Consider the following 22,484-nt stretch of genomic DNA (forward strand, 5'->3'; position numbering starts at 1 on the left):
CACCTATGCATGTGGAAAGGAGACTGCATGTGATTGAGTAAGATAACAATAAGATGTAGAAGAGGCCATGACATTTTGTAAGGGAGAGTATGTGTGTCTCCCCTTCATTAGAATGATTGGTGGAGACCAACCAACACTCACATGAATGGCCAAAAAGCCATTTTGTACTTGCATGCACAACTAGAAAGGAGGCATGGACCTTCATAGTCATGGATATGTCTAAGAAAGTTGTAGACAACGAGAACTATATGAGGGTACACAAAGAATGGACGAAATTATGATAAGAAGGGAAATGTAAGGGAAAAGATGAAGTGAAACATGGGAAAAGAAAAGTAGATAAGAGAAACAGTAAATAAATTGGCTGGGGATAAAGCCATGAAGGCTACCACATTTAGGTTTGAAAAGTTAAGCAGGAGACCTATAAAACCCATAAGAGAAGAAGGATTTTTATTGGAAAAGTAGACAATGGTTGGACCAAGCTTAGCACACACTAAAGATCATTGGAGGGGGAGGCTTCTAAGGCACTATTCAAAAGAGAGGGAACACCTTCTCCTTTCTGTGTGGGGTGGCTAGTGGGGTGCCAAAGTTGCTATGTTGTTCCATATAATTCGCCAGTGAGACCCTTGGAGCGTAGGTCTGGTAAACATGATATAAAGCAACAATTTCATGTGGGCCTTTTTTCGTGGTGTCATTGCCCAGCTTGGGGGTGGCAGCCTCAATTAGCGTGACTAACTAAACAAATAAGTACTTCCATTTTTTTACTTATATAATTGATCAATATGATGCATTTTTCTAAATAGTTCCATTAATAAATGATAAAGGATAGTTTCCTTCCATTAATAAATGATAAAGTATAGTTTCCTTCAATTCCCTATTGTGAACTATTAGCACAGACATCACATTTCATACAAGTAATAATTGGAGATGGTCACATACATCAAATATCTCACATAACCTAACCACAAGGGCATTGAGGGGAATTGACCTTGTGACCTCCCATTGGGGAGGGCTTTAGCAATGGGAACTCAACCAATTGAGCTAACCCTAGGGGCTCTATGATTTAAATATCTTAAGGGAATATGAATATATAATTTATTTTAAAGTTAAAGTCTACTTTTTTTTATGGCAATTATATTTTGAAATGTATAAAAAGATTTAACGTTTTTTAAATTTAGATATAAGTCTTTTGGATTAATCATATTATTATGATTTGGTCGACCTTTTGAACCAACTAATGTGGTTCATCCTTAGGACAATGTGAGAAATCAATCGATGTGTAGGAATAAATAGCATGGATGCATCATTGCTCAGAGTTAGCTGTTGAAAATTAGCCATTGGTAAAAAAAAAAAATTCTAAGTAAGAGTAATCTATTAAAAGAAAATAAAAAGGTATTTACAAAGGTGTTCTGGCCATGAAGGAACACAACCTAACTCAACTTGTTGACATTTAACTAGATCTGAGACTGCCCCAACAGAGGGGAAACTAGTCTGATAGAGAGGGAGATGCAAAAAAAGAAGACAACACCAAAAATTATCCACAGTTTTTTGAAGAGAACCAATAAACCAGCATTGTAAACCCAGCTACTCCACCCAAAAACCAGCGGACCACACAGAAAACTAGCAGTACATCCGCATTTGATCGCCAACTTGGACAAAAAGAGGAAGAAAAAACCAAGAGCTAAGTGAAGTGCCACCTAGCATTCGTGACGCGTGTAGTGAAATCCTCCATGGCAAGTTCCTCTACAATTGGGCAAGCCCAGTCATCTGGGTTGTCTGACTCAGTTTGGCCCACTACCTGTTGCTCGCCTTCTCTGCTGCCTGTGTCCAACTGCGGGTCTGACGCATCCATCATGCGGCGTTCCACAGCCTGCATGTCATTCTGCGGTTCCAATTCCTCATGCAGGCTGCCAACGACGGCCTTCCCATTCTATTTGTTCCGACCACCATTACCTCCTTGCGCTTCTTCCTTGTCTCTGTTTCGACTCGGTCCAGCTCTGTGCATCTCGTCCATGGAGAATGTCATCGAGATACTCTGCTCTGCTTTCTCATAAAAGGAGATGGAAATAGTGGTGACGATGATCGATCTATTGAGAGAGCTTCTGAATTGGAATTGCATGGTATGGGGGGTATGATGCAAGGGCAAAGAAGGGAGCAGAGCGCACAAACTCCTCACCACTGCTAGAGCAGTGAAGGCCTGCTCTGCCATGGCCACTTCTTGTATTTGGATAGTGGGGAATTTCCGCTGAGGAAGACGGAGAGCCGAGATACTTCGCTGCCTAACCTGAGGCCAAGAGCTACCACCCCACGAGCCTCCACGTCTACTGAGCATACGGTGGCGAACCATGGTGGAATGAAGAGCAGAGAGAGCGTTAGGGTAAGCAGAGGCTGGATTGATAGGGGAATTGGGCGCTGAGGAATCAGAACGTTGGAGAGCGGGTGCTGAATTGCAGAGAATCGTTTGGGAGTGGTAATGGACCTTGCCCGAAACAAGGCTGTAAACAAACCAGTAGCGTCATCCTATACTGGTTCTTTCCATATGCTCGGCCACCTGCAGAGGGCGGGCACAATGGATCAGTGGAATAATGCCATTTTTATGAGCGGGCGTCATAGTTAAACAGGGTATGGTTCTGCCTCGGCTGTAGCGGGCATTTAATGCCATCTGCAAGGTGCTCTGAGGAGTATTAACTCTGTTCTTGGGAAGATTGCCGAGAGCCAAGTGGCCAGCCCGTCCACCATCATCCCATCTTCTCATCGCAAGCGTATTAATGGTCACCCACATCCGGGGGATGAGCTTCCTGTTGCACCAAGTTAGTGCAGATATGCAGTTGATTATGGTCATCTATGATGTCGAGCGGTCCATAGTGAAGGATCTGGTCTTGATCTGTCCCAATGTTTGCTAGAAGATCAACAACTTTGTTACAGTCCCTTTTGACATGAATAAAAGTTATTTCTTTTCTGTCTTTTATCCATTTCTCTATTGTTTCAAGCCTGGTCATTAGTCTCCAACTGTTGACAACTCGTAAGGAAGATCTTCCTTGTTGTATTTGAGTAGCCATATTGATGAGTATCTGAGTATCCCCTTCTATTAGGATTGGATAGAGATTATGTTGGTCAGCAAGCTTCATACCTTGCCACAAGCCTTCCAATTCTGCCGAGTTGTTCGTATCCCATCCAATGGAGCCAAAAAAGGATAGTAAGGGTTGGCCCTCATGATTTCTGAAGATGCCTCCATATCCTTCTTTGCCCAGGTTACCTTTTGATGCTCCATCAAATTTTAATTTGATCACTCCTGTGGCGGGCGTGACCAATATGAGGGGTTCCTGGTTGTGATGTTGGTTCTGTTGTAAGTCAATTGAACTTGTGGTAGCTATAGGTTCAAGTTGGCCCATATACTTAATTCCTATGGTTGGGTTGGAAAGTCCTCCGTTGTCCATTGATGCAGGGCGAGAGTTTCCTTGATGTTCTGACATAGGTTTGTCCATATTGTTTCTAATGGAGTTTGATGATTTTTAAAAATTCGCTTATTTCTTTCCTTCCAAATTGTCCATAGAAGGAGGCCTGGCAGGATGGTCCATAATTTATTGAGAATTTTGTTGTTGTAGGGCGCTGGAGTCCAGTTGCTGATGGTGCTTCTAAGATCTCCAAGAATTCTGCACGATCTCTGGCACCTAAATGTGAGCTTCTCCCAGAGGTGATTTTCCATACTGCAGGAATCCATTAGGTGTTGAATACTTTCTTCATTGTTTCGACAGTTGGGACAGTAAGAAGGACCATGAAATCCTCTTTTAATTAAGTTATCCCAAGTGAGAATTCTTTGATGATACAGTAGCCAGATAAAAGTGGAGACTTTGGGCCAGATCCCTGTGGTCCATATTCGTTGCCAGACGGGATCAATTGGTTCCTGAGATTGGCATAGTATTTGGTATGCCTCTTTGGTGGTGTATGTGCCTTTCGGTGTGTAACCCCATCTTAGAACATCACTTTCTGTATGAACTCTGATTTTTCTATTGGTAAGCTCTTTGTGTAGCTCTAAATGATACTCTTCCGTTGCTTGCTGTACTATTTGCCTTGCCGGTTTCCATTGCCTGTATCCTTGTGTATTTCCAGGAGTCCAGAATTGTGCAACATTGTCTGCCTGGTTAATGTTATTTGCATGATGGCTTGTTTCTGGTAAGAATGCTACAATTTTGGGTCTCTGTTGCCAAGAGTCCATCCAGAAACGAGCCATTCTTCCATCCCTTATTTCCTAGAAGCTATGCTGGTAAATTACCTCTCTGTGTTGCTTGGCCGTGTTCCAGATTAAGGAACCTGTAGGTGTAGTCGTGATTCTGATTAGCTCTTGTTGCGGTCTATTGTTAGCATACTTTGTTGTCCATAGTTGCGCCCATAGCTTCTTTGGACAGGAGACCCATTGCCACCAGATCCTGGCTCCCATCAAAGTATTGCTTTGTTCAGGATCTCTTAAGCCGAGGCCACCCTGATTTTTAGGCTTGCAGACTTTATCCCATTTGACTAGAGCCCACTTTCTGTTTTGTCCTGTGGAACCCCATAGGAAGTTGCGCTGCAAATTGTGAATTATTTTCAGAACCCACTTCGGCGCTGCAAGCACTGAGAACAGATAAAGGGGAATAGCTTGAAGAACAACTTTGATCAGGACTAGTCTACTTGCCAGATTGCGAGTTCTATATGTCCAAGATACTAGCTGGTTTTCCATTTTCTCGATGAGTTGATTCCAAGAAGTATGCTTTAAAGCTAATTCTATAAGAGGGGCGCCTAAATACTGGGACGGAAGCTTGGCTTGAGAGAAACCAATGATGCGAGTGATGATTCTTTGGGTGGATATAGGAGTATGGAAGAAAAAGATCTGAGATTTGGAGGTGTTGATGGTGGTGCCCGAGGCGTTTGAGAACGTGTCTAGAATAGCTTTGAAGGTCCTGGCTTCTTATACAGAGGGGTGACCAAAGATCATATTGTCATCAACAAATTGTTGATGGGTAATGGCAGGGGATCCATGGATAAATTGTTGATGGGTAATGGCAGGGGATCCATGGGTAATGGCAGGGGTGACCAAAGAGCATATTGTCATCAACAAATTGTTGATGGGTAATGGCAGGGGATCCATGGACAGAGATTCCTCTGAGATCATTGGATTGGACTGCTTGTTTTATGATACGACCTAGACCTTCAGCCATGATTACAAAAAGGAAAGGGGACAGCAGGTCACCTTGACGAATGCCTCTGGAAGGGTTATAAGGTTTAGAGGGGATTCCATTGACAAGAACTGAGCAAAGAGGGGAGGATATGAGAGACATCATCCATCGAACCCAAGTTGGACTAAAGCCAAAGCCTTTAGCATCTGACTTATATATGTCCAGCTGAGTTTATCAAAAGCTTTGGAAAGGTCGATTTTCAGCAACATACCTGCTTGTTTGTTTAATTTGAGCGAATGAATGGTTTCATGGGTTAGAATTATACCATCCAGAATTTGGCAACCTTCTACATATCCAGATTGCTCGGGAGATATGAGTAAAGGAAGGAGCGGTTTGAGGCAATTGGCTATGACTTTCGAGATAATTTTGTAGATTACATTGCAGAGGGCAATAGGCCTGAACTTCTCCGAAGTGCTTGGTTGTGCGACTTTGGGAATAAGGGCGATGAAGGTTGAGTTGAGCGAGGGGAGTAACCAATGCATTTCTCTAGATTCCTCTACTACCTTCTAGACATCTGCTTTAATAAGATCCCAGAAATGATGATAAAAGTTGGATGTGAAACCATCAGGTCCCGGCGCCTTCCCAGCCTTGAGCTGATTGGACGCTTCTTCAACTTCCAGAATTGTTACTGGTCTCAGCAGTAATTTATTGTGCTCCTCAGTAATGAGTTTAGGTATGTGCTGTAGGATATCATTGATGGCACTTTGTCTGTCTACGGGTTGTTCTTGGTGAACAGTTTGGAAGTGCTTTATCAACTCCTTCTCTATGTCTTCCTGTTTTTCCAGTTTGTCTCCTTGAGAGTTTTGAATATGTGAAATTGTATTGTGCATTCTTCTTTGTATTGTTGTGCTGTGAAAGAACTTCATATTTCGTTCCCCTTCCTTGAGCCATCTGATTCTTGATTTCTCTCGCCATAGCAGTTCCTCTTGTTTACCTCTTTCATCTAGTTGAGATAGAAGTGTTTGTTCCTGCCTTACATACTCCTCTGTTCTGCCTTCAAGTATGATTTTTTGCTAAAGTTCAGTCATACTCTGATCCAAGGTTTTTTTCTCTTGGAAGATGTTACCAAAGGTGGTACGGTTCCAGATTTTGATTTGTTTTTTGATATGTTTCAATCTTTGCTGAAATTGGTACATAAGTGAGCCTCCGTTGGGAATAAAGCTTTCCCAAGCGTCTTTAACAACAATATTAAACTCAGGATGGGTAAGCCAGAAAGCTTCAAATTTGAATGTTTTTCTATTGGATTTTCCTGTATTCTTCCATTGTAAAGAAATAGGCCAAAGATCCGAGCCAGCTAATGGAAGGATAGAGGCACTTATATCACCACCAAGATGGAAGAATTTGTTTGGGAGTAGAAACTTGTCCAACCTGGATGCTATTTGGTGAGTACCTTCTCTTTTGTTGTTCAAGGTGAATATTCCATTGTCAAAGGGTGGATCCATAAGACTATTGTGTTGAATATATGCTTTGAACTCATTGCTTTCTTTGTCCAGCTTTCGTCTGCCGCCCTTTTTTTCCTCCAACTGTGTTATCATGTTGAAGTCTCCTCCTGTTATCCAAAGTGGATGGGCTCTTGGAGCGTTGAGGATCTGCAATGTTTCTAATTGCTTTATCTTTTGCGTACTTTCCTGAGGGAAGTAAACATTAGTTAGGTGTCCATGTATGTTGGTGCCAATCAAGTGGAACATGGCTTGAATGAAATAGTGTGAAGCATGGATATTTGTTAGAGAAATATATTGGGAGCTCCACGCTATGGCTAGTCCTCCTGATGCACCAGTAGCGTCGACTATCGCAAATTGACAGCCCACCCAGGCTTTGGAGAGAATTGGTTCTAAGGTACTGGCACTGCATTTTGTTTCTTGCATGAAAACAATGTGTGGTTGTTCTTGCAGGATCATGTTCTTCAACATTCTGTACTTCCCGGGACCATTAAGTCCTCTTACATTCCATGAAATGAGCTTCATGGTTGACTGTTTGGTAAGGATCGGTAATACTTGTTCAACTTGGAGCATCTTCCCGACTCCACTAGCATTTCTCCAATTAATATGGTACGTTGTAGATCTGTCTTTCTGCCTCTTTTCTTTCCATCTTTAATAATGTGTTTCCCATCCCATTTGCCTCCTTGTTGGATGCCCAAAGTATTGTTCTGATGCGCCCTTGAGAGCACTACTTCCAATTTTTCCTGTTGTCTGTCCGGTACGTTGAAAATAATACTGAGATTGGGGGGGTGAATCAGTATTATCAAATTATTTTTCAATTTATACAAAGATTTGCAGATCTGACTAATGAAACTTGTGTATACCTCCCATAATTATAATATAATTTATTCTTCAGATGTTGATCATTAATCTGTGTGTCAAAATCATATAATAGTAAGCAGGAACAGAAAACTAGAGTAGACAGTCACACAAACACAAGATATAAGGTGGAAACCCAATGTGGGTTAAAACCACCTACTGCAATATGTCTCTATCTTCTTTCAATTAGAAAGTTCTTTTTACAATGATTATGTACTGGTGCAGTCTTATACCAGTACGTAGGCTTCAACCTGCAGAATGCTACAACCTTCTCTCATTCTCCAGACTCTTCTGGAAGGGAGCTACAACCCCCTTAGCTCTTGTACTAGCTGAGGTACTAGTACGTAGATGTTAACCTACAAAAGACTTCTCTTTTCTTCCAGGGACCACGTTTCATAAATTTTCAAACTGGATCCATGAATATTAATCAAAAATCAAATAGATTGTAATCAACCAACTTCCTTATGCAAATACCTCATCAATAACTTCTCAGAACACAGTACCAGTAACTAGACACCAATTCAGAACCCTGAACACTGCAGTAATAGACAAAAGTAGCTAAAACATATTTCAAGAAAAGTCTGCAACTTCACCACTAGAAACCTGCGTACATACGCAGTATTCACTTCCTTAACCTGTGGGTATCCGCGCCTGTGCTGTGTCGAGTTTGCGGGTATCCGCACCTGCGCTGTGTCGAGCCTACGGGTATCCGTGCTTACGCTGTGTCAAGCCTGTGGGTATCTGCACCTACGTTGTGTCGAGACTGCGGATATCCGCGCCTGCGTTGTGTCAAACTTGCAGGTATCCGTGCCTGCGCTGTGTCAAACCTGCGGGTATCCGCGCCTGCGCTGTGTCAAACCTGCAGGTATCCGCGCCTGCGCTGTGTTTTTTGAACTGCATATATCCGCGCCTGCGCTGTGCCGAACCTGCGGGTATCTACGCCTGTGTTGTGTCAAACCTGCAGGTATAGATAGTTTATCAGACTTCAATTATACCCTAGATTATCAGATTTACAGATCTGATCATGCGCCAAAGAGATCTTGACCCATCAGTAGATCTGTCTTGTAATGCTCAGGTTTCTCCTTGATTCAAGTCCAGCTATAACTCACCAACCAATCACCAGTATTTCAGATCTTGCTCTTCTCAAGATATTCAACACATCCGTCCATCCAATCAAATGATCTCCTTTCCTTTTTATAGTCTAGGCCTTACTCAAACCATGGTCCAAAACCATAAAGATCTAATACTAGGGACCCAAAACCTGGGTTCAATACTTTAGATGCAAAACCACGGACCAAAACCATAGGATCAAAAATGTCGGACTAAATACCATGGACCAACCATAAGATTTCCCATGTTTGTGCGTTTTTCTCTGCATGAAAGTGCGTGTACTTTACATACGCACTTTTTGTTCGGTGCACCTCCGTATATGTCCGCACCTTGTGTTCGGCGCACCTGCGTATGTCCACAGCTTTGTGAACAAGAACCTGCGGGTATCTCATTTTCTACTATTTTGAGAGCCTGAACATGTGATCTGCTATTTGAGTGAGTTTCCATCAAGGACAACACTTATGTCATCGAGCCAAACCTGTGTCATAATGCCAACAATCTCCCCCTTTGGACTTGATGGCAACCCAAAGTCACTCAAAGTCTTTTCTCCCCCTTTGACATCAAGGGCAAAGGGTTATGCTCCCCCTGAGTACATGCTGAAATCTCTGCTCTGCTGTGCTGTCCAAGCTCCCCTTGACATATAGGCAAGATCTGCAAGAAGATGTTCTACAAAAGAAATATGACTTTATACATCATAACTGACCTTCCTATCACCAAAGACTCATACATACGACTCCCAACCAAGTGGGGATACATGATATAATAAGCATATTACATTATCCATCCCAGGCATAGTGGGGCAACCAAGATAGGCCGTTACATGACCTTGACAAAAGAAATATAGAGACAAAATATCAGCAGCATCTGTCAATCATTATTCAGATCAGTATCCATGTTCTCCTTCTGCACTTTCTCCTCCTGAAATCAAAACAACTGAAGAATTGAACCAAGATCTTCTATGATAATGCCAACAATGCATTATTAGAAGAATATATGCTCCCCCTAAACCTGTGCCAGATGGTCTCTGACAGACCCATATCGGACTCTTCTCATCCTTGCTTTTCTTCAAGTCGACTGTACCCACATAAACCAATGTATGTATGCGTATACCCCATATGAAACTCGTGTACAGCCAACAATCTCTGAAACAGACAAGATTCAACAGCAGGATGATGCATCAACTACCCCCAGCTTTTGTCTGAGGTATTCAAAGGTCTCCCTGGGCAGTGGTTTGGTGAGAATATCAGCAACTTGTTCCTTAGAGGGAACATACTCCAATTTGACCTTTTGTTCAAGCACTTGTTCTCGAAGAAAATGATACTTGATCGGTATGTGCTTAGTCTTTGAATGCATGACAGGATTCTTTGAAATACTGATTGCACTTATATTATCACAGAAAATGGAGATAGGTGGAGTACAAGTGATTTGAAGATCTTGCAATGTTTGCATCATCCAAAGGAGTTGTGTGCAGCAAGATGCAGCAATTACATATTCTGCTTCAGTTGTAGATAATGCAATAGAGCTTTGTTTCTTGCTGAACCAAGATACTAATCTAGGACCCATAAAGAATGCACCACCACTAGTGATTTTCTTGTCATCCACGCTTCCTGCCCAATCCGCATCAGTGTATGCATGAAGTGTGAGATCTGTACCTCTAGGATACCATAAGCTATAGTTTTGAGTTCCTTGAAGATACTTGAAGATTCTCTTAACTGCTTGAAGATGAGTTTCCTTTGGATTTGCCTGAAACCTTCCAACTATTCCCATTGCATGCATAATGTCTGTTCGGGTACATGTTATATAGAGCGGACTACCAATCATGGATCTATAGGTTGATTGATGTACAGCTGCCGATTCATCATTTGCGCTGAGGCTGCATCCTGTCACCATAGGGGTACATACTGGTTTCGAATCCTCCATCCCATATTTCTTCAAGATCTACTTGAGATATTTGGTTTGTGATAGAAAAATGCCATCTTTGTTTTGTTGGACTTGTAGACCAAGAAAATATGTGAGCTCACTGAGCATGGACATTTCAAACTTTTTCTGCATCACCAAGGCAAAATTTTGTCTCATGTCTTCTTCATTGCTACCAAAGATGATATCATCAACATACACAACAAGTATCAGCAACTTATCATTGTCAATTTTTATATATAGATTGCTATCAGTTGATCCTTTTATAAAACCTTGTTGATGGAGGTACTTATTCAACCAATAATACCATGCCCTTGGAGCCTGTTGAAGGCCATAGAGAGACTTTTTGAGTCTGCATACAAGTTTTGGATCATTTCTAGGAATAAACCCATATGGTTGTTCAATATATACTTCTTCATTTAAGTCTCCATTCAGAAAGGCAAATTTTACATCCATCTGAAATACTTTGAACTTCTGAAAGCTAGAGAGAGCAAGGAACATTCTTATGGCCTCAAGTCTAGCAACTGGAGCAAAAGTTTCTTCAAAGTCTATTCCTTCTTGTTGCGCATATCCTTTACAAACAAGTCTTGCCTTGTTTCTAACCACATCCCCATTTTCATTCAGCTTATTTTTGAAAATCCATTTTGTCCCTATGACATTCTTATCTTTTGGTCTAGGAACCAACCCCCAAGTGTTATTCTTTTCAATCTTCTCGAGTTCTTCTTCCATGGCCTTGACCTAGAATTCATCTTTGCAAGCCTCTCTTACGTTCTGTGGTTCAGTGGAGGAGAGAAATGCTAGATAGCTTGAAGCTTCTGAAATGGTTCTTCTTGTTTGTACACCTGCCTCTTTCTGCCCCAAAATTTGAGATTCTGGATGATTCTTCTGAACGTATCTGGATGAAGTCTTTTCTTCTATCCTTATCTATTCTTCTAGTGCCTCATGGGTTTCTTATTCGTCATGAATCTGATTTGATGTTGACGGATAGTCTTTACCATCTTCGAAATCTTCAGATTTTACTTGCCTAGGAGTGTTTCCTTCTTCATCAACCACTACATCAATACTTTCAACAATTTTACCAAGTCTTTTATTGTAACAATTGTAAGCTTTGCTGTGGGGAGAGTAGCCAAGTAAAATTCCTTCATTTGCTCTAGGTTCAAACTTGCCAAGATTTTCATCAGTCCTTTTAATGTAACATTTTCTTCCAAAAATTTTGAAGTATTTTACCGTGGGAGTCTTACTGTACCAAAGTTCAGGAGGAGTCTGAGTGTTGTTTACCTGGACGTTTGTCTTGTTGAGAATAGTAATAGCGGATGCGGCTTCACCCCAGAAGGTTGCGGGAGTTCTAGACTCATCAAGCATAGCACAAGCCATTTGTTGAATCGTTCTGTTCATCCTTTCCACTACTCCATTTTGCTGAGGAGTCCTTGCAACAGAAAATTCCCTTCTTATTCCATGTTCTTCACAAAAATCGAAAAATTCATCTGAGGTAAATTCCCCTCCCCGATCAAATCTGAGGCATTTGATTCTGCGATCTGATTCGTTTTAAGCTTTGAATGACTTGAACTTTTCGAAAGCTTCATCTTTATACTTCATGAGTCCTATCCAACACATCCTTGAAAAGTCGTCAATGAACAATATGAAATACTCTTCTCCTCGAGGTGACCTCTTCCTAGTTGGACCACATATATCGTTGTGGACAAGTTCAAGTGGCCTGCTAGCTGATCCTTCCTTCTCAAGGAAATTAGTTCTGGTTTACTTACCAAATTGACATGATTTGCATATTGTATTGTCTGGAATTCTGATGTCTGGAAGATCACGAACTGCCTGATATTTGCATGCTTTCCTTATCTGAGAGAAGTTAAGATGCCCCAGTCTTCTATGCCATAGCCAGTGTTCATCATTCTTGCTTAAATAGCATTGTTGTTGTTCTCCCTTGAGTACATATAAGTTATTTGGAGTTCTTATGCCTCTGATCACTGTCTTTCCTGTATCAAGCTCACGAACAATACATCCATTTGATCGAAATATTACCTCAGTTCCTTGATCACACATCTGACTGACACTCAATAGATTATGCTTTAAGCCATCAACATACATAACATTACCAGCCTTGACCTTTTCTTTCAAACGAATAGAGCCTTTACCTTTTATGAATGCAGGGGTGTCATTTCCAAATGAGACCTTCTTTTCCTTTTCTAAGGCACTATATGACTGAAGTTTTTCTTTATTACCTGTCATATGTTTCGAGCATCCACTGTCGATGTACCATTGATTTTCCTGTCCTTCCGCATATAAGGCTATCCCACATCTTTCCGGTTGCGTTTCTTTATTTTTCCATATTTTGGAACTCAATGAAGCTTGCTCCTTCTGAGTTGTTTGCCGAAACCTGCTTCTGCATTCAGAATCTTCATGACCGAAGTTGTTACAGATATAACATTCTATTTAATTTTCAAGAGTAGAGAAGTTATTGTAAGTTATTTTCATGATTCCTGTCATACTCCTTTGTTTTTTAGCTTCCCTAGTCATGATGGTCTTGTAGGCAACACATTGAGCAGCTTTATGACCAAAGTTATGACAAGAGAAACATTGGCCATTGAAGAAATTCCTGCGATTATCAAATCTACCAACCATATGATTGTAGTTTCCATCCATTCTTGAGCCAAATTGAGAATGATTTACCTGTGGTCGGTTGAGGCTTATGTTCATCCTTGACCTAGATTGCCCCCGATTTACTTGATAATCTTTGATCATTCTTGAAGCAAATTGTCCCTGATTTACCTGGTGATCTGCATTATGCTTTTGCTATTTATTTTCAACTAGTTCACTTCTCCTTGCTACATCAAGATAACTTTTGGAGGTGGATGGATTATGCGCTTGCTTTTGAGCTTGAGATGCTTCTTCGGAATATCCGAGACCAATCTTGATTAGAGGAGAACGCTGCACTTTGATAATCTCATCTAGAGTTTCAGATCCTTTAGCAAATATGAGATTAAGGGCTTTTGTTTTCTTAATTTCTTTTCTAAGTCCCACAATTTCACATTCTAACTCTTCATTGTGTTTATCTTTTTCAACAAGTTGGAATGTTAGAGTATCTATAATCATATTATTTTCCTCTAAACAAACTTTAAGTTTAGAAATTTCTTCATAAAGACCTTCTTCATTTATGGCATCCAAGAAATCATCATCTTCAAAAGCCATCAAAAGTCTATCATCATTACCTTGTTCATCTCCATCACTATTTGACAATCCATCACTGTCTTCATGCATGTAATAGCTCTTCTTATTTACATTTTGTTTTCTGTTCCATCTAACAGGTTCCTTACCTTTGTCTAGTTTATCTTTATGAGGAAATTTTGCAGCATAATGACTGACTCTACCACAAGCAAAGCATTTGAAAGGCAGCTTACCTCTGAATCTTCCAGTTCCCCGTTGAAGTTTCTTGACAAAATTTGATTCTTCCTCTTCTTCTGACATATGTCCTGACTCATAGTAATCTCCTTTTCCTGAAGCCTTGAATGCAACTTCTCTCCTATCTGATGGTCCTCCTTTTCTCATTTCATAAGCAGTTAGAATTTCGTGCAGCTGTGACATGGTAAGGCTCTGTAGATTCTACTTTTCTTCTATGGCAAAAACTTTTGAATCAAACTTAGGAGACAAAGATCTTAGAACCTTTTCAACCAAAGCAACTTCTTTTATTTCTTCACCCAAGTTTTTCATACAGTTTACGATCTCATCTATACGTAGGAAATAGCTAGCCACACTTTCATCATTATGCATTCTGAGACTTTCATATTGAATTCTAAGAGTTTGTAATTTTGCTCGTTTTACCTGTTCATCTCCTTCATAGCTCAGAACGATCTTGTCCCATATTTCTTTCACGCTTTTGAGCTGCATAACTTTGACGAATTTTGATTGAGATAGACTTCCTAATAGAGTATTGACAGCTTTTGCATTTGTTTCATACTGCTTCTTACCAGCTGCATCTGTAGGAGTTGCTGATGGAAATGTGTATCATGTTTCCACAATATCCCAAACTTCTGTACCAAGAGATTGAAGATAGGCAGTGATTCTTACCTTCCAATAGACGAAGTTGCTCCCATCAAAAATCGGTGGCCTGATAGATGCTTCCTTTTCGTAGTTGCTCATGATGATAGATCTTCCTTCAAGCGATCAAGCTTTTCTTGAAGGACCTGCTCTGATACCAATTGTTGAAAATAATACTGAGAGGGGGGGGGTGAATCAGTATTATCAAATTCTTTTTCAATTTATACAAAGATTTGCAGATCTAACTAATGAAACTTGCGTATACCTCCCAGACTTATAATTTAATTTATTCTTCAGATGTTGATCATTAATCTGTGTGTCAGAATCATATAACAGTAAGCAGGAACAGAAAAGTAGAGCAAACAGTCACACAAAAGAACACAAGATATAAGGTGGAAACCCAATGTGGGTGAAAACCACCTGCTGTAATATGTCTTTATCTTCTTTCAATTAGAAACTTCTTTTTACAATGATTCTGTACTGGTGCAGTCTTATACCAATACACAGGCTTCAACCTGCAGAAGGCTACAACCTTCTCTCGTTCTCCAGACTCTTCTGGAAGGGAGCTACAACCCCCTTAGCTCTTGTACTAGCTGAGGTACTAGTACGTAGGTGCTGACCTACAGAAGACTTCTCTTTTCTTCCAGGGACCACGTTTCATAAATTTTCAAACTGGATCCATGAATATCAATCAAACATCAAATAGATCTGCAATCAACCAACTTCCTTGTACAAATACTGAATCAATAACTTCTCAGAACACAGTACCAGTAACTAGACACCAATTCAGAACCCTAAACACTATAGTAATAGACAAAAGCAGCTAAAACATATTTCAAGAAAAGTCTGCAACTTCACCACTAGAAACTTGCATACATACGTAATATTCACTTCCTTAACCTGCGAGTATCCATGCCTGTGCTATGTCGAATCTTCGGGTATCCGTGCCTGCGCTGTTTCGAGCCTGCGGGTATCCGCGCCTGCACTGTGTCAAACCTGCGGGTATCCGCGCTTGCGATGTGTCGAGACTGCAGGTATCCGCGCCTGCGCTGTGTCAAACCTGCAGGTATCCGCGCCTGCGCTGTGTCAAACCTGCGTATATCCGCGCCTGCGCTGTGCCAAACCTACGGGTATCCGCGCCTACGCTGTGTCAAACCTGTGGGTATAGATAATTTATCAGACTTCAATTATACCCCAGATTATCAGATTTACAGATCTGATCATGTGCCAAAGAGATCTCAACCCATCAGTAGATCCGTCTTGTAATGCTCAGGTTTCTCCTTGATTCAGGTCCAGCTATAACTCACCAACCAATCACCAGTATTTAAGATCTTGCTCTTCTCAAGATATTCAACACATCAGTCCATCCAGTCAAATGATCTCCTTTCCTTTTTATAGTCTAGGTCTTACTCAAACCATGGTCCAAAACCATAAAGATCCAATACTAGGGACCCAAAACCTGGGTTCAATACTTTAGATGCAAACCATGGACCAAACCATAGGATCAAAAATGTCGAACTAAATACCATGGACCAACCATAAGATTTCCCACGTGCGTGCGTTTTTCTCTACATGAAAGTGCGTGTACTTTACGTATGCACTTTTTTTTCGGTGCACCTACGTATACGTCCGCACCTTTTGTTCGGCGCACCTGCGTATGTCTGTGGCTTTGTGAACAGGAACCTGCGGGTATCTCATTTTCTACTATTTTGAGAGCTTGAACATGTGATCTGCTATTTGAGTGAGTTGCCATCAAGGACAACACTTATGTCATCGAGCCAAACCTGTGCCAAACCTGTGTCATAATGCCAACACGGTATTGAGTTGAAATCTTTTCTTTTGTAGGCCTGCTCTAGAGTTAAGATGTCTACTTCCCCCAGGTCAAAGCTTTCTAGATTCTCTTCCATTGAACTTTGTTGATTTCCCTCATCTTGATGTATTGATGGCTAAGAAGGTTCTGCCTGAGTATCATCTATGTCCATATTTTTTTCTAACCCCAAGGCTTTGTGAATAATAGGATTGGGGTGTGGTTGCGAATCGAAGGCCGGCTTTTAAGAGGGGATGGATTTCACTGGATGACTGGTGGTAGCTTGGGTAGGAATGGGGGACAGAGGTTTGGAAGGAACAGAGTGAGGGTTTGCTGGCTTGGCTCTTCTAAATCAAGCTGTTCTAGATTCGTCAGAATATGAAAGCTGTTGCTGGAGGAAGGCATAGCCGAAGATGGATCTACACTTTTATGTGCTAATGGAGGTTTTTTGTTATGCTTTTTCCTGCTAGTTACCTTGGTGAAGCCTTCTGGATTTGACTTGCCATTTGAGTTTATGGATTTAGGCGGTATATTTAAGGGGCAGTCACGAAAGAGGTGACCATGGGTATGGCAACGCCTGCAACGAAAGGGTACATGTTCATAGTCAAGGGGCTAAATCCATTCAAAATCGTCGTGAAGAAGACTTACCGTGTCCGGTAGCTCATTGCCAAGCTTCATGTAGACGCAGATCCTCACATAAGATGTGTATCTCCGGATCTTAGTTTCCTCTGCTGCCTTTATAAACTCACCTAGTCCATTGCCAATGGCTGTTAGGGAGTCCTCGTCCCAGTATTCCAGAGGAAGCGAATACAAGCGAACCCAGACTGGCGCCCAGCTGAAATCTTCCTTGTCAGGGTTGAATCTTTCGACCCAGTCACGCAGATACAAACCCGCTGCGTTGAAGAAGTAAGGTCCTCCATCTAAGATCCTATTCCGGTCTTCAAGGCAGTTGAAAGTGGCAGTGAAGAAGCCTTTAGGTCCCAGCTGTAGAGTTACATGACCCTTGGGCTTCCATTTGGAGGAGATCCAGCCTTGCAGAGCTTTTTCATTAGGCCAGAAGCCTATAAATTTGCCAATCAGGGCATGATCTTTCATGTATTGTATTTGTGCATTGATCCTGTGACTCGGCAGCTCGATCTTGGGCCTTTCCGTAGCGATGCGCTTGCATGTGGTCGATGAAGCCTTCGTCGGCTTGTCTGGCGACGTTGGTTTATCCGGTTTCTCTTGTTCCACGTCTTCTGGTTCATTCTCCTCCGGCTATTGCGCAGGCTGTGTTTCATCTTTCTCTGCTGTTTTAGTTTCATTCTCAGTATGGTTTCCCTTATTGTGCATTTTGGGGGAAGGCGTTGATGCCTCCCCCATTGGACTGCTCATTGTCCTTTGCTATCAGAGTTCCAGAGTCAGAGCTAACAGATCTGTTGGTGGATGTAGCGTTGTGTGCTCAGACTGTGCGTCGTAGAAAAGTTTGTCAAGAACCCTAGTTCCTCAAAGCGCCGCAATAGCTTAAAGCATATTATTATTGTCGGCCATTGGTAAATTAGTTAATAAGACAAGTAAAGTATTATTTAAAAATTAGTGGTAAGGAGTTGTATATTAAAATATTATATATTTAGTTAAAAACTAGATATTAGGAATAATTAAATATAAAATATTTTATTTCAATATTTTAATAATTATTTATTAATATTATCAATTTATATCGTATAATTATTTATTAATATAACTTATTCCCATTAAATAAAAATATATTTAGTAAAAAACTAGTGGTTATGAATAATTAAATATAAAATATTTTATTTCAATATTTTAATAATTATTTATTAATATTATCAATTTATATAATATTATTTGTTAGGGGTTAATTTATTCCCATTAAATAAAAATATAGCAATGTTGAATTATATAAAACTAGAGTTATAGGTTAAGAATTGGTACTAGAAATATATTAATAATATATAAAATGAAAAAGAGGTTACAACTTGTTATATAAATATAAAGAAATTATTAGGCGTATACATATTTTAGTTATATTAACTAACGTAATAATATTGTAAAAAATAAATGGAAGTGGAGGATTCAACATTTATATATATTCAGAAAGATGAATGGTCAAGAGGGGAAATAAAATAATAATTAAAATCTAAAGGGTTTCAAAAATATGCATAATTTAAAAAGGGGGTTGCTAAAGAGATAAGCATAATTTAAAAAGAGGCTGCTAAAAAATAATTACTATGATAAACAAACGAAATTAAAGAATCTTAATAATAAAAACAAAAGAAAATAATAGTAAAAAATTATAAAATATAAAAATGAAAAAGAAATAAAAAGGAGAAAACAAACTAAATTAAAGAATCTTAATAACAAAAACAAAAGAAAAGCAAAAAATTATAAAATATAAAAATGAAAAAGAAATAAAAAGGAGAAAGGAGAGAGTTGTAATCAAGCTCTTACTCAATTTCCAAACTATCATCCCAACTATCATCCCTATTAAGATTTCTGGCATGCCTCTCAATCTCAATGGCTTCCCTAAGCTTCCAATGTCAATTGCTTCCCTAAGCTTCATGTGGTGGAAGTGATCAACCTTAACAATGAGATTCTTCAATGTAGACATGGTGTTTTGATTTCTCTGCATGTTCAGCTAGGGCTGATGGGCGCGAACGATTGAAGTGATCAACCTTAACAATGAGATTCTTCAATGTAGACATGGTGTTTTGATTTCTCTGCATGTTCAGCTAGGGCTGATGGGTGCGAATGATTGTGTCTAATGCTTTTTATTATATATAATTTTTTTTATTTATTAAAATAGTTTAATTATATAAAGTTTAATTAAATTTATAATTTTTTATTTTTTAAAGGTATAGTCTAACTTATGGAAGAAATGGCATTTTTCACTATTTTTTTTTTTTTTTTTTGTTAATTTTAACCAAATTCCTAGAGATATTTTTAGAAACTTGAGTTTAAGTTGTTTACTCTGTAGAATTTGAGTGCCCCAGATTTTTCAGGGTGCTAAATTCATTTATAGATTTTAAATAACAAAAAATCACATTATTTCTTGAACTTATTAAAGAAAAAGATCTATTCATCTAATTTAAACTATACCTTTTTAAAAATATAGATAAATTTATTAAAAAAAAATCTTTAAAATTTACAATGTGAACCATTAATATCTAAATATTGCCATTTTTAAAAATTGTAACCCAATTTTAAATAAAAATGCGCAAAATATGACGAAAAATTCGAATCACAGCGTGCTGCGTTTAGGAGACTGTTATTTTATTTTACAAGGGACGAGGAGCGCTGTCATTACGTCAATGATAGAAACACATTTATCTTTTAAAAAGCGACACGCCTACTGCTTCATCTTGACTTTAACAGAGTCGAGCGCGGGCGACCGGCTTCGGCAGGGAAGCATTGACACGTGGAGGTTAGCATCTCTCTGGAATCTGAGGGTGACATTGACGTACAATTTGCGTATCCATTTGTGTTTAAACGGCAACGATATCGCCACGTGGACGGTGATCGAGGGTCTTCTCAATTAAATAATTTTTAATTTTCGTTTTACTGTGCCAACTCCTGCCCGGCTCTTCGATAAATACTCCGCCGGGGGGTTTGATTTCTTTATCTCGTCTCTGTTGGGATTTGCTTCTGTGAGGGTTTTAGAGTTTCTCTGTTTCTCTTTAGTTCTTAGATCTTTGTTTGGTGAGACTTCGACTCTTTCTGCTCTGCAAAAATGTCGTGCTGTGGAGGAAATTGTGGGTGTGGCTCAAGCTGCGGGTGCGGCAGTGGCTGCAAGGGGTGAGCGTTCCATCTTATTCAGTTAATTAATTATGCTTATTGGTGAAATCCCTTGGGATTTTAGTGTAAACAGCTCGAATTTGAGATATTAACGGAGGCGGGCATAGAAATTGGAATTTTCTGGGGTTTGAGTTGTTTTGCAGCTGCTGTCTAAATGCTTTTCTTTATTTGTATTTCTAACAGTTGATGTGTGTGTGTGTTTGTTTATGCAGGTGCAAAAGAACCCTCGACCTTTCTTTTACTGAGAAGACAGTGGAGGCGCCCCTATTTGCATCCACGGCTTCTGACATGGGGTAACTCTAAGCTTTGGCCTGCAATCATAGCGCTACAATTTTAGGTTTAATGATTTCCAGACGATCGCTGGATCTAGAAATATTTTTTGATCGGAGAATGTGTTGAATTGGCAGGTATTCTGAGGGTTCTACTACTGTCTCGGGAGAGAGTGGGTGCTGCGCTTCTGGCGGATGCAAGTGTGGATCCAACTGTACCTGCGACCCTTGCAATTGCAAATGAGTAATAATATATATATGTTATAGAGAAGACTGGCTAGGTATGGTTGGATAGGTTGTATTAGGTGGTGTTAAATGGCAAGGTCTTCATATAAAATAGAAAGTTGTTTGTAATAAGCCATGGCCCTGCTCTCTCTTCGTCAGAGGTGCGGGAGTTGATGAAGTCTACCGTTTTAAGGATAATATATTTCATGGTTTTCTGTTGTAAATATGGATGTGCCTGTTTACTATTTGTGCAGTGATTTTCCTATAAAAAAAATCCGTATCATGTGTTGTCAAGAATATCCTTTTTTAACTCTAGTGTAAAGGCGTGTGACCGAGCCGGGTGCAAAAATTAAATGATGTTGGAGCTTTAAGATTTAAGAACAGAGCAGAGTCGGTATCTCATTTAGGAGCATAGTGAGTTTTTATGTCACTATGGTCAGATCAGTTTTCAGAGTTGCCAAATGAGTTTCCCTGGGGTTTTAAGGTTGGTTGTTTGTTTAGTTAATGAGTATTTTGTCTTTTAATTGTTTTTAATCATAACTTTACTTAACAAATATTATTGCATTTTGTATGTATAATTATTTTATTTTGCATAATTTCTGCGTATTCACAAATCTATAATTTTAATAGTTAATAATTTCATGTAACTTATTATATTTATAATTTATGAATTTAATAATAATTATGAAAATAAATACCATTAAATCTGATTTCATTTATTGAATTCACAAATCTATGGCAACTTAATAATAATAATTTTTATTTCTTTTATTTTGAAATTGTGTTTTTTCGAATGGCTAAAAATAACATAGAAAAATCCTGTCAAATATTATGAATTTTTCAATGCAATTGCGTTTATATTATATTAATATATTAACAAATAAGAAAATTTGTCATTATGAAATCGAATTTTTTGATGCAATTGCGTTTATATTATATTAATATATTAACAAATAAGAAAATTAGAGATATAAATTGTTGTTGCATACTGTCATTTGTCATCATGAAATCGAATTTCTTGATGCAATTGCGTTTATATTATATTAATATATTAATAAATAAGAAAATTAGAGATATGAATTTAATAATAATTATGAAAAAAATATCATTAAATCTGATTTCATTTATTGAATTCACAAATCTATAGCAACTTATTAATAATCATATTATATATTATATTTGAAATCTGTTTTTTTGAAACTGTGTTTTTTGAATGGGTAAAAATAACATAGAAAAATCTGGTCAGAATCTATAGCAACTTAATATATATAATATATATATATATATATTTATATATTTTTGAAATCTGTTTTTTTGAAACTGTGTTTTTTGAATGGGTAAAAAATAACATAGAAAAATCTGGTCAGAATATTATGAATTTTTCGATGCAATTGCGTTTATATTATATTAATAAATAAGAAAATTAGAGATATAAATTGTTGTTGCATATTGTCATTTTTCCTAAATCAGTGGCAAATTCAAAATAAAATATACAGGAAAAATTGTTTTTAGTAACTATCTTAATAACTAATTACATTTAAGGATAGAAATCTTAATAACTAATTACATTTAAGGATAGGAATCTTAATAACTAATTACATTTAAGGATAGGAAATTAAATCAGTGGCAAATTTAAAATAAAATATACATGAAAATTTGTTTTAATAACTTTCTTAATAACTAATTACCCTTAAGGATAGGAAATTAAATAAAATATATATAAAAATTTGTTTTAACAACTATCTTAATAACTAAATTACCCTTTAAAGATAAGGGGAATAAACTAATTACCTTTAAAGATAAGGGG

General features: G+C 38.7%; 2 protein-coding genes across 2 annotated transcripts; one reads left to right on the plus strand and one right to left on the minus strand.

Moving 5' to 3' along the window:
• Window positions 1-17,000: 17,000 nt before the first annotated feature.
• Window positions 17,001-17,483, minus strand: LOC149152742 (uncharacterized). The gene has a single exon (XM_089443589.1). It carries the CDS (start codon window positions 17,481-17,483, stop codon window positions 17,001-17,003), a length of 483 nt encoding a protein of 160 aa, XP_089299715.1.
• Window positions 17,484-19,994: 2,511 nt separating this feature from the next.
• Window positions 19,995-20,901, plus strand: LOC149152743 (metallothionein-like protein 2). The gene is made up of 3 exons (XM_089438906.1): window positions 19,995-20,183; window positions 20,396-20,476; window positions 20,591-20,901. The coding sequence occupies exons 1-3, from the start codon at window positions 20,119-20,121 to the stop codon at window positions 20,694-20,696; spliced, it is 252 nt and encodes an 83-aa protein (XP_089295032.1). The 5' UTR covers window positions 19,995-20,118; the 3' UTR covers window positions 20,697-20,901.
• The last annotated feature ends 1,583 nt before the right edge of the window (window positions 20,902-22,484 follow it).

This window comes from Pinus tabuliformis, chromosome 9, assembly GCF_031772625.1.
Source record: "Pinus tabuliformis cultivar Carrire ecotype Pingquan chromosome 9, CPIR1, whole genome shotgun sequence".
Taxonomy (NCBI): domain Eukaryota; kingdom Viridiplantae; phylum Streptophyta; class Pinopsida; order Pinales; family Pinaceae; genus Pinus; species Pinus tabuliformis.

Bases quoted from the DNA above. Each gene is read 5' to 3' on its own strand.
- LOC149152742 (XM_089443589.1), bottom strand. From the start codon at position 17,483: ATGAAAGATCATGCCCTGATTGGCAAATTTATAGGCTTCTGGCCTAAT.
- LOC149152743 (XM_089438906.1), top strand. From the start codon at position 20,119: ATGTCGTGCTGTGGAGGAAATTGTGGGTGTGGCTCAAGCTGCGGGTGC. The intron at 20,184-20,395 runs GTGAGCGTTCCA...TTGTTTATGCAG, and splicing joins TGCGGCAGTGGCTGCAAGGG to GTGCAAAAGAACCCTCGACC. The intron at 20,477-20,590 runs GTAACTCTAAGC...TTGAATTGGCAG, and splicing joins TCCACGGCTTCTGACATGGG to GTATTCTGAGGGTTCTACTA.